This window comes from Pseudopodoces humilis, chromosome 7 (genome assembly GCF_049639895.1).
Source record: "Pseudopodoces humilis isolate 2021_Gansu_Grassland_sample_001 chromosome 7, ASM4963989v1, whole genome shotgun sequence".
Classification (NCBI taxonomy): domain Eukaryota; kingdom Metazoa; phylum Chordata; class Aves; order Passeriformes; family Paridae; genus Pseudopodoces; species Pseudopodoces humilis.
Window position 1 is genome coordinate 38,675,279 of NC_142206.1, and position 18,543 is coordinate 38,693,821.

General features: G+C 35.7%; 1 protein-coding gene across 2 annotated transcripts in view; it reads right to left on the bottom strand.

Moving 5' to 3' along the window:
• Nucleotides 1-770: 770 nt before the first annotated feature.
• SLC25A21 (solute carrier family 25 member 21) overlaps nt 771-18,543 on the bottom strand; it is a 236,920-nt gene continuing 219,147 nt past the window's right edge. For both annotated transcript variants that reach the window (XM_088057513.1, XM_088057514.1), the window contains exons 5-10: nt 16,787-16,846; nt 14,202-14,309; nt 10,039-10,203; nt 4,806-4,987; nt 3,934-3,986; nt 771-1,418 (exon numbers count right to left, since the gene is read on the bottom strand). In XM_088057513.1, the coding sequence (XP_087913639.1) occupies nt 1,348-1,418; nt 3,934-3,986; nt 4,806-4,987; nt 10,039-10,203; nt 14,202-14,309; nt 16,787-16,846 (639 nt within the window). In that variant the 3' untranslated portion in view covers nt 771-1,347. The remainder of the gene's footprint in view (nt 1,419-3,933; nt 3,987-4,805; nt 4,988-10,038; nt 10,204-14,201; nt 14,310-16,786; nt 16,847-18,543) is intronic.

Consider the following 18,543-nt stretch of genomic DNA (forward strand, 5'->3'; position numbering starts at 1 on the left):
ACCTCCTTCAGAGGAAGAACATTACTGTTAACAGAGTGAGCCTAGGATGGGGAGATTCTGAAACTTTCAGTAATAGCAAGATATATATGCTTGCTTGACAACAAACCAAATTAGATAATGGAGGCATTTTTATAGCAGAATAATGCGTGATTTTAAATTATTTAAAAAGCTTTTTAAAAAGAAAATGTAGAATGACACAACTGCACAAACAGAAACTATGTTTTCAGTCAGCATAGCAGAATTTACTGTATTTCACTGAGTTAGAATGGCTAGTAAGAATGCAAGTACATCCCTGAAATATTTACATTTACAGTGACTGGGAAAAGCAAAAGCTTTAGCTTCAGAGCAATGTCTTTTTACCCACAGAAAGGTGCATTTCTTTGAGGTGTATGGCTAGCTAATTACAACTGCAGATGTGCTATCAGTCTACAAGCTTGTTTCACCATTCCATGGTGGAAATGAAAGGCTAAAGGGGCAGTCAGGGTGCACTGAGTATTTTTATCACAGGACAGCTCTTTTGGGATAGCATATCAAAGTGGAGAAAAGAAATTGCAGAAAAATCTCATATGCCTAAAATTACTTTTTGCTGTTAATTTATTTACTCATTTCTTCTATGAATTCCAGGTTGGTTTGCATTTTTCTGTAACTTGATGCATACTAATTACTTCCAGTATCTTCTGTGATCTGAATGAGATTCATATATATATGCCTAAGAACAAGTAGGATATTTAGTAGTGTGCATGTTTTTAAGGGTGTGACTACTTGTGCTGTTCTTTTCTATCCAAACTTGAACTTGAAAAACTCTTCTATGAATGCTGAAATCGTACTGGACTGAATTGGAACTGGACTCAAGACTGACTGAAGAGTTGCAGAGTATGGATCATTTTCTTAATGTGGGGTCAATGGAGCTGTCAGTTTACATTAGCTTAGTATCTGCCCCCCCAGGATTATTCATTTTTTTCCTTTAAAATGCCCTGAAAGTTTTTATCTTGCCATTTCAGCTGAAACTTTTAAAAAAGTATATGGTTACATAGGATGTTTCTGTGTCAAGAAATTCCAGTTTGTCCTTTAAAACTCACTGTCTTAATGTCTGCTTTATATTTTCTCTTGATCCAGCAAAACAGTTACAAATACCCAGTGCTGTTTAATTATGCACTTACAGAAAAACATGTAGTCAAATGTTTTCTTGGATCAGGACCTAGAGACCATATTTGTTTGGAACTGTATTAACATCAGTGCAATCTGAGGGTATTTATTCAACACTAAAAAGGATAAGAATCACTTTTGCTTTATTATAGTGTATTTTAGAATGCATACAGTTTTAAAGGGTACATTTTTTCAGAAGTGCTACTTGTGATTAACTGTGTCCTGAAGCCATGCATAAACATATTCGTAAACCAAAAGCATCACTGCTCCACCTAGAAGAAAAGATATTATTTTACTACATAGAAGATCCAGTATTTTCAAGTTTTTATAGAGCATTTCTAGTGTGGAATATAAAACAGAATATGGCAAAGCCTTATTCACAAAATGGATAGTTCTACTATTTCCTGAGTTCACTAAAAATTCACCAATTCATAAACCATACCAATTTTACTTCATATTAGATCATAAAGTTGATGTCAATAGCTTGTATATTAAATCAAATTCACCCTCAGTGTGATTTTTCCTAATAATTTTTCAAGATTGATATTTTTCTTTGTTCTTCTACAAGTGAAATTTTTCATTTGAATATATGTATATTTGTGTGCCTGTTTAATTGGATTTGGCCATGAAAGAGCAACATGACTGGAGGAATGACAAAAATTCATCTCCTGGATGTTAAAAATGCTACCAGGTAATATTCAAGAGAGTTTTTCACCTGTTTTTTTGCCATGTCTAAAGCAGAAAATCATGATAAGGAAATGGATATACTCTTTCCTGGCCAGAAATCCACAGGCAAAATTTTGATCTAATGAAATGGCATTATTTGCTAGAATTGGTAACAGTATAAAATCCCAGCTTGAAAGCCATAAAGTATCTTTACTGTTAGTGAAGTCAGACTGCAACTGGGCTGTAATTACTGTATGAGATTAAAAAAAGGGAACATTTCAGAAGGTATATATACATATATATATATATATACATATATATATATATATATATATATATATACACACATACATGGAGAAGCTTCTAGATGGAGAACATGGACAAAGAGAACCAGGCTGAATGAGTAAAAGTATATTATTTGTGGGTACCAGCACTGGGGCATAAATATCTTCTTGCCTTTGCCTGTTGGTTCAGTTGGTGGCTTGGAGTGGCACCTCTAACAAAGGAGGCTTCTGCTGAACTGGGCTCACCTTTCTAGGGATGGGCTAAGACAACCAGGCACACAGAATTACCACATGAGTTTCTCCATATCATTTACTCTAAGGAACCAACATCAAATTTGTTCTCTATGAAATTCTCCATGAAAAGGAACTCACAGACCGCTAGACAGAGCAGATGTTTGTAAAAGGCTTTGACCAACAAACAAATCATAGACATAATGTCTCAGATGTGATTTGAACACAAATCAAGGCTGATTCCAAATCTCATACTGTATGATCAGTTTGTGTATCTCTTTTCCTGTAAACACTCACATGTTGGAAGAAGGAATTACCTTCCCAGTCACAATAAAGATTATGTTATTGTTTCATCAGAAAGTTAAACCTTTATGTTAGCTAGCCAACATAACTACAAAAGTATTTAGAATGAAGTTCACATGTAACTGACTTGCTGGATTGGGGCCAGAATGCACAGTCATTTGTAAGATGGAAAATTTTATTCCAAAATCTGCTGTGCTAAGACATACTGGGAAAGCTAAACACTGCCTTCTCTTTGTTTTGTGTGTAATCTAGTGTCTTTGGAGGGTGAGGGAAAAGGCTTTCAGCTCCAGAGCTCCTTGTTTCCCCTCCCCACCTTCTTCCTCACCCTGCACAATAACCAGGCATGGTCTAGTACTTAGCCAGATGGATTGGATATGCAAACATTTACAGACAAACCTAATGCCTCCTTTATACTGCAGAACAGGCTCTGTACCTACTTGCTTCACCTATGTGTGTTCTTGCATATTAAACAACCAGCTTGAACAACTGGAAATACAATTCCATGGGAATGGGATAGTGTTCAAACTGGGGCTTCTGCTCTTTTTGATGCAGACTGCCTTTGTGGGCTGACAAAGTGTGAGGGCCCAAAGTGCTTTGCTTTCATGATTAATCAAAACCAGTCAGGAAAAAAAAACCTCTACAAACTGAAGAAGATACAGCTCTCAACCACTGTGCTCCCACATTTGGAGCAACAATTAGTAAGAAGGGGTCAGACAACAACACCAGTTTTAAGATATCCTTGTCCTCTAGTTTTCCAGGGCCATACAAGTCTCTTCCCAGCTCTGCTATCAGGTTTTTAGTGTCTGCCCCCATAGGGCATAGGAGAAGAAAGTAACTGGAATTCAATATGCTTGGGCTGTGCTTTGACTAGTTGAGTGCATTTTATGGAGACACTCTAACCTGCATTTTAGGCTGAGTGCACATAGGTATGGAATAGTCCTAATGAACTCAAAAGATCACATTAGAAGGAATAAGAAACTTTAAGAAACTTCCAAAAGTTTTACAGTTCTGTCATTTGCATGTACTTTGGTTTGTTCGTAGGTAAGACAATTGCACAAACCAGCAGTTACTTGGATTTGTAATTCTCTGCTGTATATGTGTAAACGATTTTTTTAGACACATATTTAGCCAAGTCCATCCATGATACTACTAGATGATGCTATTTTAAAAAGAAACCATTCAAAGTGAAAGATATTTTGATTCATTTATTTGACTGATATTTAATACATTTTCTCAAGAAATTGAAAAATGGGAAGAGAAAGCAAGAACAAAAGCAAAATAGAAATGACAGAAGGAAAATTACCTGGACCCAGCCTCATGATCTTGGGAAGCAAGCCTTTGTACAAAGCTAGAAATCTGTAGCAGAAGAAAAACAAACAAAACATTTCAAACAATATCCTTGCTCTAAAAGAAGAATGGAATTGTAGCATATGTTTGTTAAAATGCTGGCAGAGCATTTAGAGGCAATTATTTGAAATTACACATGTTCAATAGCAGGCTGTATCTGGATTTTAACATTTTACAGAGGCAGATCAGATGAAGAGAAAAAGTTAATCAATGTTCAGTCACTAAAGCAATGTTGTGAGCCTAGCCAATCAGAAATCTGACTTTAATCAGTGAGATGGGTTTACTTTCAAGACAAGTCTGTTAACAACAGCTGCATACAGGGACAAAATGACTGATATAATTGAATATCAAAGCCACAACTCAGTCACCATTTGAGAAATATTTTTAAAAGTTGGAAAACATTATTACCAAAAGGATCTGTCCTCAGTTTAATTATTTCAGCAATAATTTTAAAGGTACAGAGGCCTGCATAATTGCAATTAGATTAATCTGAGAAACAGTCTGTTTTCTGTTCATATTTTCCTTTTACAAAATGAAGAATTGAAAAAATTATGCATGAGATATGTGAAGCATTTACTTGGGGAGCATAAATTTTGACAAGGTAATAATCATCTTGTAAGTCTCTTGTAAAAGTTCATATGTAGCAGGAAGATATGTCCTTGTAATTGTAAAAAAAATTTTCAAAATGCTACATTGGGCTCTTTTGATATGTGAGTTCAAGGGTGGCTTAATGGTCCTCATCAAATCTGAAATATAACAACGTGGTTTTATGGACCCATATGAACTAAAACAGAGGTCTGGACATTTATTAAAATAAAAATGTTTTACCCTTCCTCTTTATAGACTGTTGCCATAGTTTTAAAACAGGTTCTGTACTTGATCTCTCCAGGAACTGGCTGTGGTCCTTGAATCCTACTTTTTGCAACATCAAAAGGAATGTTAATAATTGAGGCTATTGTTCCTGAGAACAGCCCAATTCCAAATTTCCTCAAAAACTCCAAATTTGGATCCTACAAAAAAAAAAAAAAAAAGAGGAAAGAAAGAATAAAAAGGGAAACGGAAAGACCTGTGCAGGTTAAGCACTAGAAAGTAATAAGCATTTAATCAGAAAACTCACACAACCCACTCGTGTTATTTTAGCGGAACACATTAGGATTTCCTATGCTGGAACTTGTTTTCTTGACAATCCTATTGGCTATGTTTTTACACATGGTCTAAATTGCTGAAGTACACATTTCCTCACACAGGATTTATAAACACAGTTCATAAAGAAAGACTGGTATGGCATATGGGGATGATTTGTATAATTGGGCTTCACAATGTACTTAGTATTACTGTATCAAAACAGGAGAAATCCAAGCACACTATTAGCTAATTGGCCAGAATATTTTACAAATGACAGCAACTTCCACCATGAAGCCTACTAAAACACTCATTTGTGTGTTGGACCCCCAAATGCTAAATTAAATAAAGACTAATCTCAGTCTGCTGCCATTCCCCTCCAGGTTTTTTACATTTATTTTCACATGTAGCTGATCCACTGTACTGAGAAGTGCTAGCTTCCTGTTATTAACAATCCAACTCGGCACAACGGCAAGAGAGCCTCCACGTTCTGCGCATTATAAACGGTGGTAATTCACTCAGCTAATTGGCTGAAGAATTTACAACAGATTGTTTCTGAACCCTACTATAAGCACACGGGAAAAGTTAGAAGTGGGTTAGAAGTGCATCTAAAAACTTCTTTGCTCACTCACAGTTCACCGTTCAACTGGGTTTTATTTGATCTTTTAGAAAGACCTCCTACTTTGGCATTTCTATGACTTCAAAGAACGCAGAGTTTATCTGGGAGTCAAAGTCCCTTGAAGCAGGTTTAATCTTATTTCTGTAAGTAGTGGAAGTCATAGGGAAGTGTGTTCCAGAACATTTCCTATGCACATAATTTGGTTTTGCTATCGGTTTTCAACAGAAGGACACTTTTTTTGCTACGTCAGATTCTTTATGTGCAGCTTACTTCTGTCATGAAGGTGCTTTAATTACAGAAAATCATCATTGAAGTAACAAATGATCTTGCTGTGTTAGAACATCAGCACAATGTTAAAATAAGACAGCTTTTTTATTTCCTAAACCCCCGTGTTTTTAAATGGAAAAGAAACCAAGAAAGAAGCTTTCATTTCCTGATTAGCAACAAGAAAAATAAGTTAAAACTTCCATAATATACACTGGATGATGCCCATACAGGTGCTAAGAAAGAAATGTCAAAATCAACAGAGCTCTTTATTACTTGCAGAAAAACTCAATACCTTGATTTCACAAAACATGAAACATACTGATAATAAGCAAATTATAATCACTTGTGGTACAAGAATTGTAGCCCTTTTTAGCAAAGATCTTAGCAAAAAAAATTCTGTTCATTCTGTACATACAGTGATTTAAATGCAAATAGAATAAAGCCAATGTTTCTGGTATCTAGAGAAGAAAAGAAGACCCCTTTTGAAACTTTGCCCATTCACAAAACTGGACTCTAACCAAATGTACCATAGTCAACACCAGCGTTGCTATAACTTGATTTTTTTTTTTTTATCATAAACCTCATAAGAAAGGCTTTTCTATGAAATTCATCACTGTAATATCTGGGAAATGTCATTAGTATAAAGAATCAATATAAATTTAGGTGTCAAAAAATTAAAACTAATTTTTTTTTCTAAAAGCAGAGCTTAGTGGGTCTGAGGTTATTCCACTACTCATTCTGATCCAGTCTTCTCCTAAATCACCTTGGCTTACTATTTCAAGTCCATTGCACCACATCCACTTTTCACTTTTCTCTCTATTCCTACATAGAACTTCTACATTGGCATGGATCTGAAAGGTACTAAAATAAAATTATTGTCTTCCCTTTTACTTTCTCACCAAGCTGAACAGCCCATTTGGGTTTCCCCACCTCTTCCTTGCCTCCAGAAGTTCAGAGCCCCTTTGTCTTACAAGACCATGCATTCTCAGCACCCCTGGTGGGATGCAGCAGCCCTTGTAAGAGGAGGCACATCTGCAGCAGCTGGGGCTGCCAGTGCCCAGCTTGAAATGGGTCTTGCAGTTGGCCACATTTCCAAGGGGGCTTTTAGCAGGTGTGAGGAAATTTCATACTGTTAAGAAATGTGGCAGCCACTTGGAGGAGGCAGTGAGCAAAGGTTCTAACAAAACTAATGTTTAAAAGCAAATCTAATTACGATAAAAAATTGCAAAGTGAAAGCTGCTGGACACCTATAAATGCGCTATAAATGTAGATGCCATTTGCAAAATTTCATTGCTAGGGCAGAGGCATAGCTGCTAATTCTCTATGGTTGGTACATTAGTGGCCATTGAAAAAAATTTGGCTTATTCCATTTTCAGTAAACAGAGCACAAGGTTGGCTGCAAATGGTCTGTTTAGCAGAATAGACTGAAAAATAGGAAAAATTATTTATTATGGACATTTAAAACATCGCCCCAACCAACAAGATTTTTTGTTTTTGGCAAAATGGGAAGCAAACATCCCTAACTGGAATGCAAATTTAATGCATAGTTTAGCTGACAGCTAAAAGGCTCATTCAGAGATTTTCATACATTTTCCACTTATGTTACAGATGGTGGACAGCAAATACATAGTCAATAGTCAAAATTATTTTACAAGTGTAGTATTCTTATTTCACAATTTTTCTATATTATAATTTTTATATATTTGTCAATATTACAAGATTTGCTTTAAGACTTTCTTTTCTGGTAAAATATACAAAAATAGTGAACTAGATTTTGTAATGAAATCAAGTATGTGAGAAATCTAGACAAATTAACAACTGTTTAATATTTTTCAGACTAACTGCAGTCCAGCTTCTACCAAATTCCTGGTACAGGTTTGATAACTCTAAGCCTCTAGTACCTGCCCACTGACAGAAGAGGTTTAAGTTATAGGTCATAAATTATTTTTAAATACTTCCATTTAGCAGTCACTGAAATTCAGTGCATGTACCTGAGACACAATGATGGCCTGCACCGGCCAGATGAGGCCTGATCTATGTCTTCTTAAATTCAGGCTAAGTTTTGCATTGATTTTAATGGGATCCCATTAATAGAATTATTAAAATTATTGGCTGTATCTCTCTGTACAGCCTGTCTGTGGCACTGATGCTGGCTGGCCTAGAGTCCACGTAGCTCTATTAGCACTACAGAATGCTGTCAAATTCAAAACAGACTGGCTGCATTCTGTCAGTTGGAATGAATATTTTGATTCATTTATTTGACTGATATTTAATACATTTTCTCAAGAAATTGAAAAATGGGAAGAGAAAGCTCATTAGGAAGGGTTCCTTGCCTTGCCTGGCTCCCAAGCCCCACACAGGCACTGTGCCAGGGGAAGTTCAGCAGTACAGGTGGCTGAGTTCCAGGGCTGCTCCTGCATTTACTAGCACAGATAGAAGCCACTGTGGAAGCCACCAAATCAAGCACAAGGCAAACATCTCCACTTATTAGCAGTTAACCCCACGCTGATTAAATTGCCTTTTGATTTTGCTAATATTTGAGGACAGCTCGGCCACTGGCTGACATTGAAGAAATTTCCCTTTTGTTTTCTACATATATTTAAACCATGTCATAGATGTTAAAATTTTTCTGCATCATACAAAATCTGTAGGAATTACTAATTTCCTTTATATCATAAAACTCTGAATCTTTCTAATAATATAATACTTGCTTCCTATTTTTTAAAATCTGAAATCAAGAAAAGTATGCTTATGCCAAATATTATTACTATTCAATTCCTATGCAAGAACATTAGCCATGATTCCCATAGAAGCTGCATGCTAGTTTCTGTCCTTACTTGCATATTTTCCTGAACTTTCTTCTAACAGTGATTATAATTTTTAAATCTTTTGATCAACACAAAAATGTTTACCCCATCTTAGTAACAAGCTATGCTTGTGCCTTGAGTTTTTAGAATGTGTGACTAAAGTACACTGTATAAAATATGCTTAGATATACTGTAAGAAACTTGTAGAAACTTGTGGGTCAGCCACTCTTGAACAATTCAATTTACTGTAATAATCTGTAAATAAGAAATGGAGCTTTTCTTCATTTACACAACGCTGCCAACAAAAATACCAGGCTACTCAGAAGTGCAGGAAAAAAAGAGGTGTTACTTCATCTGGGAATAGAAACCGATCCCTTTTGATGTGAATTGCACCTTCTTACATGTATATTACTACAAATTACACCTGTGACTGTTTAACTGTCATCATCTAAAAATCACATCAGTGAAAACAGACTGCAGTAAGTAGCATACTGGAATCATTAATAAACCATGAGTTGTTTCTCACACAGTCATTTAGAAAGTTGCTGTTACCACATTTTCATTAGTAAAATTTCCTTTTGTTGTAAAGGGAATGCTTTCTTCCTTTGTTATTTAAAGTAATATAGGACTAGCAACATTTCTTTAAGTGAAATGACAGCTATAATGATTTTTTTCTTTAATTATAAGTGATATAAAGTTCCTGTACTTGACCCTTTACATCCTGTTTTGGACTGTCTCACTCCCATAAGGATGAAACTTCCCTGTCATCCTTCAATACTAGGTTGAACTCGCTTTTTGAGTAAATAGGTCCAGTGCCTGGCCAGAATAACCTAGATACTGCAGCGTGGCCATCTCTGCAGCTTAGCCCCTTTGTGAATATTGACAGAAGTTCTAGAAACTGGTTTTTCTCTTCTAAGCCAGTTTTCCCCAAAGAAAGTACATACATACCCAACATAAGCACAACATGTCTGTATCCCATTTGCTGCCTTTTCGCACTACTACCATGCTATAAAGGGAAATTAATAAAAATGATAATTCAAATATGACCATGCTCAGCTTTGCTTAAAAAGTGAGAAGATCAAGTCCTTGATTTTCTTCCAATAAAATGCTATGGATCTCTGCAAAACAGGGCTAGGTTAGTCACTGTATATCACTAAATACCACAGCTTTGCACAGAAAAATAAAGTATGAATTAAAATGTCAAACTTCTTATCTGATTGTCTATTGCATTGTATGAAGAACTTACTTTATTGACTGGAAGAATGTTTTTCACATTGAAGTAGAATCCAAAGTAAACCATGTTAAAAACTCCGTGACGGCCCAGTGTTGCAGTAAGGCCTTTGTTGAGTCCTTGGAAGCCCAGACCACCAGTTTTAATGATCTGCTGAGCTTGAACAAAGCTAGAAGGTTGCTACACAAGCAAAAGAAGGAAGAGATCATCTTTACAAAAAGAAAACAATAAACATAGCATCATTTCCATCCTGTTGACAAAGACAGTCCTGCCAATTCTTGTAATTTTATATTAAGTATCACTGTATTTGTTATTTTCCCTTTCCTGTGACCGTATAAAAATCACAATGAAAAAAATGAATTTTTTAATGAAAAAAAGATTCTCCATTTTTCTTATTGCTGAATAAGATGAAAGCAGGACTCGAGTACTGTAAAAGAATAGTACTGTAACAGATTTCCATTTTATAAAAGGCAAAAGGGAAGAAACTGCCTCATATCAGATAGCATCTGCCTGACTACATATACCTTTGATCTTTTTTTGAATATACTGTGAAATTCAGAATTAGTATTCCCCTTCTGAATATTTTACATTTTTTTTAGCAGCATTATAGAAGTATTGCTTTCCAAAAGTTGTTGAATAGAGTTTGGCTTTCTCTAAAGCATAAAGCCAAAAAAACCCATAAAGCCATAAAGCTCTGGGTAGCCAAATCTATAATTAGAAAGGCAAAACACGACTTCCACTAGGAGGTTCAAACATGAAAATATAGAAGAATTTTGACTACACCACTGTGAAAACCACTGATTTCAATACACTTATTTGTTTAATAGCTTTCCATTTCAAAATATCACCATGGTAGATCAACAGCATCAGCCAAATGATGCTTCTATATCTGACACAGCATATGACAGCTTATTGAGGTGACTGACAAGTTTCATCTTTAATACAGAGTTTCATTCTGGTTTTTTCATATTTAATAACAAATATTATTCTGTTAATGCTCTGCATATATTTTACCAGAGTTTACTTTTCTATCTACTCCCAAGAATTCAAGTCAGAATCTGTTCTAAAATGGAGATACTAAACAAGGATACTATCAATAACATCCTTTTTTGTGCTCCAAAAATGGACATTAGATCTTTAAGAAATCATACAGCAACCTTCAACATTAAGGTATCCCTTGGTATCCCTCTTCTTGAATATGGATTTTCTCGTGATTCACAGGGCAAGCCCGTCACTTGCTGAACACCTGAGATGGGATTTATAAGTCCAAATACAGACACCTGCAATGTCTACACCTGACTTCCCTTTTCAGTCCTTTAGTAACAAAGAGGACTCTCTCTGGCAGCATTTCCCTTTTACCAAAGGAGGTGCCATCATGTCAACTGATCAAGCCATAGAAGGGCTGTGGTTCATCACTGATGATGGAAGGACCTTAGACAGAGGAATTTATTGTACAAACATCTGGAGTTAATGCACTTCACACAGCTGTTGACTTTTACTTGATATTGACCTACTCAGTGGAACCTGGAGTCAGATTCTTCTCATCATAAAGCAGAAAATTGTATTTGTTTAATTGATCATGACTCTTGTGTCAGGTGAGAAGATTTTAATCATCATACCAGCTTCTACAGTCAGTGAATTATCCAGGGCTGCAGGGAAAGGGGGGGGAAAAAAAAGGAAAACCAAACAACATGGTGTAGGGCTTCTTGCAGTTTACTTTAACAAAAAGCCACCATTATTTTTACCCAGAGCTATCCACATTACAAAAGGGCTGATACGTGATTTATAGTGGCCTTCCTCTTTAAATCTATCAGCCCTGGAAAGATGATCTGCTCCCACAGAACAATTCAGCTGTCACCGCAGGGTGTGAATATTTGCTTTGGGGGTGTGCAGGAGTCTGGGTGTGAGTGTATGTGTTCATGCTCTTCCTTGTTCCTTTTAAACAAGATATATTTATTATTTCTATACAATAGTCAAAGAAATATGTGAACTGCATTAGGTTTCATCATGTAGCATGAAAGCTCCACAATGGGATAGGTACACACTTTACTTAAACCTTTTAGAAAAACAGTGCACGGTAATGCCTTATGCTGTATAATATAACCTCTGGACATGCTTCTTCCAATGGGCTTGAGTTTGCATGCTTTATTGTGGAATGTTCTTTAACATTTTCTTAATGAGAACTTGACGTCAAGGTATAAGGCCACTGGAGTTTTTCCTAATTTATAGCAAGTTTTGAAGTTCTAACACTTTAAAAAGATATATTAAAAACTAATGTGTCTGTGATATAACAGTCTTTATGATTTTAGAACTTAATTTCCATTGGATTTTTTTTCCCTAGAGGTAGTAGTTAATATTTGCAATGTAAACTAGGTTTCTAGTAGAGCCCAAATACCATTTTATGGTATTTTGTGAAACTTCGCATTTAAATTAAATTAGAGAATATTCACCTGAACAAAAACAACTCAGAATGCTTTAGGACAGCTACAGTTTGATTATTGCATTATTCTGAAGGTCACCAAGGAAGAGATGCTGTAACTATAGGAAGTAATTGGCTAAAATTTATAAACTAAACCACCCCAGACTTCATTAGAAATTTTGCAGTAGAGAAAAAATTAAAATGTATGAAGTGAAACAATACATCGGTCTTTTGCAACTTTAGAAGGAATAGTTTATTCAAAATATAACAGTGGTTTGTCTCTACTTAAAAGCAGAGCATTTTTAAAGTTAGGATAATTACATCTTTACAACAGTGAAGCAGAAAGACCCAGAATATCTGCTTAGTTCACTACTGCTGGAACAGTAATAGTTCACAATTTTTATCACATCATCTTCTTGAGAGACAGATCCTCTCACACATTGCTTTTTCCTGCTTTCAGTTTCTCTTCTTCCAGGATCCTAAATATTTTACTCCTCCTCTGCATTATTTATCGGTTTAGTGGCTTTGCTGCCCAAGTTTAAAAAACGTCTAGACTGGAGACTTGCAGCAAATAAACATGTCTTTCATATGCATTAAGAATCAAACAGGAGTTTACCAAACATTTTAAAATTTATTCTGGAAGAAAATGCTTTTCTGGATGAGTTATGGAATAGGCACCAGTTACTCTGTGGCACTTGGAAATCAGTAGCTGCATTTTTCCAGCGTGTACCTGAGGAGCTTGGCCCAAACAGATTATGTAAATGGCCAGGCCATAAATCTCTTTACTGTGCATCCCCCAAAAGTGTTCAGTTTGTGTAGATGAGTGCTACGAGGCAGTAGGTTACAAGGCAAGTATTAACTCAGTCAAAACTTAATAGTAGAATATACAAAAATCATGTCCCACCAGGGATTCAGCCAACCTTTTCATGTGATGCTTATGTGATTTGGCACTACTACCATGGTGCAGATAATTTCTCAAAGATTTTTAAAAAGATGATTTGACAATTGTTATTTTTATTCAATGAGAAAAAAAAAAGGAACTATATTACTACCTTCCTTCCCTTTTTCCTGGAATATCTTCTGCATTAAAATTAATAGAAGCTAGTGCATTCCTGAGAATACTTGATTTTCATGAATCACTTTTTTCCAGTTTAATCTTTTTTCCCTCTCAACAGTACCCAGACTCATGGGCACTGTTTTGCACAACGACTTCTTTGGATGAAACAATATTTCAATAAAAAACTCTGAAGTGAAGTAAGAATTTAAATTATCAATGTACTTGTTATATAACAATTTTCCAGCTTGTGCTAATAAAAGTGAAGTCTTCTAAGTAAATTCATCCAAGAAGCATAGTGTAAACTAGACTCTGTCTGGGGCACAGGGCTGTGGTGTTTTGTGCTAACCTTTGGTGCTTGCTTGAGGTCTGGAGCCTGCTGGGTAAATGTGCTGTGTACAGGGGGCTCAGGTTTGTACTCCTGGGTTACAATTCCTCACAGTGCTGGGTTGCTGGTTGCTCGGGAGGGATGGAGGCGCATTTCAGGCACAGAACACTTACAGTGGAGATGCTGATGTTCTGGAAATTCTGCATACATTTCTACATATCTGAATTGGGTCTATTGGGTCTCTTCTGTTTCTGTTAAGCTTGTGGGAAAATCATTTACATCCGCCAATCTATTATAGACATTCTGCTCTCAATACAAACCTCGAAGTGCATTATTCCCAATACGGTGGAAAAAGGAGAAGGAAGCAGTTTTCCTACCTCTGTGAAGGTGCTCTTATTGGTCTGTAAGGTAACCTTCACTACTTCAAATGGGTTAACCACAACTGCCTCTGTCAACCCAGATCCCAAGCCAGCAACTGCAAATGCCTAGGAAAGTTCAAATGAAAATGAAATATTAAGGAGTAATACTTCCTCTGCATCAGATTGTGAAACTGAGGGATACAATGCAAACTGCAAGACTACAGCAATGCAGCGGTATCCTATTGCTAAACAACTTTAGCTCTTGAGTAGATGCTGACAGTTCATGAAGACAATATGACAATAGCCATAAACCATACTCCAAAACAATCAAAACAAATGTCATAGCACGCCATGTCCATGTATTCTCTTTTCAGCTGGAAGGGAAAATGTGGTACCAAATTATTACGCAAACATGGAAAAAGGGGAAAAAGAATGTCCTCATGTTATCTTTGGGTGGACTCTGAATAATAACACAAATGTAAGTGTAGTTATGCAGCGCTGGAAAAAAGAAAATCTCTGAACTGAGCATTAAGCACATAACACTAACAAATTGACTTAAAAAATACATGTAAAAAACTGAAATAGTTCAGTACTCAAGCAAATTAAACAAGTAGAATGTTCACTTAGTAGTTAACAATCCTAGAAAGGTTCATATGGGAATGAGTGGCACAAAGAGAAATGTCAGCATTCATTGCAAGGATGAAGTAACTCCATTTACTTAGGTGCTGGTGGCATTTCATTCATAGATATGGAGATATTCACTGCTTTGCTTTCCATCATGGCACAGTATTTTAAGATACTTTAATTTGTTCTTAACAAAAACCAAAATATTTAGGTCAATTGAGAAAACTCAGAGGGGTTAAATTTAATGAATTAATGTGATTTACACATTAATTGCTTTCACTTAACATCCTCAAACTCTCTAGGTGCTGGAAAAAAGTTCCAGGACAAAAATACATTATAATGAGTACATTTGCTGAAATTCAATGACATCGATAGTATGGGAATAAACAATAGCGAGAAAAAACTTATTTAACCCAGAGGGATTTGAGCAGGCACTCCTGAGAGCTCAAGAGAGGAATGGAAAGTTAGAAGGGTAGTGGCAAACTCCAGTCTTACTGTGTTGGAGAAGATTGTGTTAAAATTTGTTTTCCCAGTAAGATGGGAACACTTCGTCATCGACCATGAGACTGAAGCCAGTAGGAAGATGGTGCTAATGTATGCATCTGTCTTTTGATAATAAATATTGCCTTGATATGAGGTCTGTTGAGGTACCTAGAAACATTCTGCTTGGCTTAGACCAGAATCCCCCTCAGTCTTTTTTTCCCTCACTACCTTAGGACAAAAAATGCCTCTATAGTAACAGTGCTGCATCAAAAATGTGAGGACTTTCTGATTTGTGAGGGGGTTCTAAGCATTGCTGTATCTGTTCAGAGCAGCTTTTGGGCAGCTATTGCATGTTTAAAGGTTTTCAGCCTATTTTTCTTCCCCTCAAAAAAGTACCACAGAACCTTCAACTCTGTTCTTTCCACTTCCTAGAGAACAAGTATCAGTGTCTCTATATACGCCTAAGGACGAGAACTGCAGAAAAATACCAGATAAAATAGGAGAGACTGCAAACAGCTATAGAGCCAGTGGGATAAATAAGAGGGAGAAGAAACATGCTTTAACCTAGTTAATAGAATTCTATGGCCATTTACTCACTGCAATTAAAGGGAGATGTAAATGGAAGCAATTTGAAACTGAAATTGCCAAAACCTTTATGGTACAGCCTTAAAAAGATCAATTGTTTCCTAAAGTTGTGATTTCATCATTGTGAAAAATACATTCTTACAGCACAGGAAGCAGTAGTTCTTATAGAAAATATTTTACTTCTAATGCACAGTAGCAGAAGTAAGATCCACACATAAGAATGCATGCGTACACCCTACATCTTGGCATTAAAACAGTGTATATATATAATTCTGTGTATATGTATGCCCTACATTTTGTTTTTAAAACAGTTATTTCTTGAGATTAATTCCTAACTCCACTGATGGACAAGAGTGTTTTGACATTTACTTCAAAGGAAATAGCAATTACTTATCAATAACTTTTCTTTTATAAAGTTTTTAAAATAAGACAGGCATCTGTATTTTTGTTATAGTTGCCCTGTGCCTTGGAGAATAGCTCTTTGAAGTGTTGAACTAGACACTATGACATGAAAATAAATAAATAATGATAATCAACTATTTTGGTTATTTTGTAAGAATGAAGAATGACAAGTTGTATACAGACTTTCCACGGTGGTTGTCATTACCCATGTTAATGAGTGTTATGACATTGTATGGAATTATTTTGAGGACATTTGATATAAAACATAATTTATCAATTTTGATAAATTCTTATCAATGTTTTTGATATGAAACATAATTTATAAATTTTGATAAATTCTTATCAATGTTTTCAAGTGACGAGTCTGTTTTGAAAAACTCTGGATTGAGCTGGACCATTTAATTTTGGGTTTCTTCTGTAGGAGGAAGCAGATGAGACAGACTGTTCAGCAGACACATACTACAGTAGAACATGAAGTTCTGCACATACATACATACATACACACATACCAGTCCTGGGGGCAATGACACATATCCCAGTAGCTTCTTGTATTGTTCGAAGGTAAAAAACTGTGAATAGAAGTCAGATTGAAATTGAATTTAAAAAAAATTATTAGTTACTTATGCAAATTAGTAGAAAGCGGACTACAATGGAGATTCATTATCTTGAGCAGCTGCAGGCAGTTCTGCAAAATAAATGTAAGCCATTTTTATTTCACACCCTCTGTAGCAGTGTTAGGCGTGCAAGAGTAGACAACCAGGCTTCATAACTGATTTTATTAACGTGTCATGCATAATAGAAGCATAAGTGCAATTCAAGTAATGCTTTATCTAAAGTTCACTTACATCATATAGGACATATTTTAAAATTACAAACTTTTCCTTTGGCATTAACTTTCACATACTAGTTTAAATGTTGTAGCAGATATTACAATTTTCCCAAGAGATCACCCCCATATCCTTGTTGTAATGTGCTGCAATCGCTTTTGCATTTCTCAAGCACTAGTCTGCCTCTCAGCAGAGAGATACAATTGTGCATTTTGAAGATGGAAGGTCTGTTACTTTTATAATCTGCTGTCAATGGACACATTGCTGTTCTCTCCTTACAAATAAATCTTTCAGTCAATTGTCTGCTTTCAAACAGTAGCACTTTGAAGTGCTGAGCATCTGTAATTCCTTAGAGGATGTCTTGAAAGCTGTACTCTTGGGATTTTCAAGGAAGAAATAAGATCAGCTTCACCTGCACCAACTTGGTGAAAGGCAAACATTTGCTAATGTTTCATTTTACAGCCTACCATTTCTTGACACCCAAACCCATTAATTTTAAGAATACCTTCTGTGAGTTCTTATAAAAATCAAAGCTTAATTAATGAATGGATTTGTTCTTCCAAGAAGGTTTAGAATAACTCTGCACTGAAGTCAGTAGGAAGCTTTCAGTTGGCATAGGCAAACAGATTTTCGTTGCCTAGCTCCTTGTCTGTGGACATAAAGTCCAAGATGCATGGTCAAGATATACTCTAAAGAAAGAGTGTATGTGACATTTTACAAATTATTGAGAAGATTTCCTCTGAAATATAACATACAATCTAGGCCACTATTTTAAAAACAACAACTCATACTACATCATATTCAAAACAGGGCTACCAGGCCCATTAATGAGAACTTAGATATTATTTAAGAATGAAGAACGAAGGAGAATAAATGATTTCCTTTTTTAGTTTAGCAAAAGAGACACTACAAGAGAATGAAAAACAAGGAAGATACGTAGCACAAAGAAATTAAGTGTAAAAGCAAAATATAAGTAGAACGTGGTGGGAGATCTGATGAAGCTTTCTTGCAACTAAAAGAGTAGAGTCCTGAAACAGTCTTCCAATAAGAACAATGAAGGTAAAATCTTTTTGACTTGTAGGGGAGAGTTTGATAAGTTTATGAAGGAACAAAATCCAGTTTATAATAATAAATAAATATATAAGCATAAATATATAATAAATAAATAAGTTTATAGAACAAAATCCAAAGTGTCTTAAATTCCTATTCTGCAAGCACATTGCTGAAGCCACTGAAAAAGCAGTCCAGTTGCTATCACATAAGACAGATCTGAGGGCAGTGAAAATGGTCTTCTAGCATGAGGATGGCAGAATTTGTGGGCTAAAAAGAGTAGGTATTTGAATTCTGGGTAAAACTAAAAAGATTGGAGGTGTTATTCCACATAATTTTCACACATGGAACAACACAAGTCTCTATTTGTGAGTCCTGTAATCTGCCTA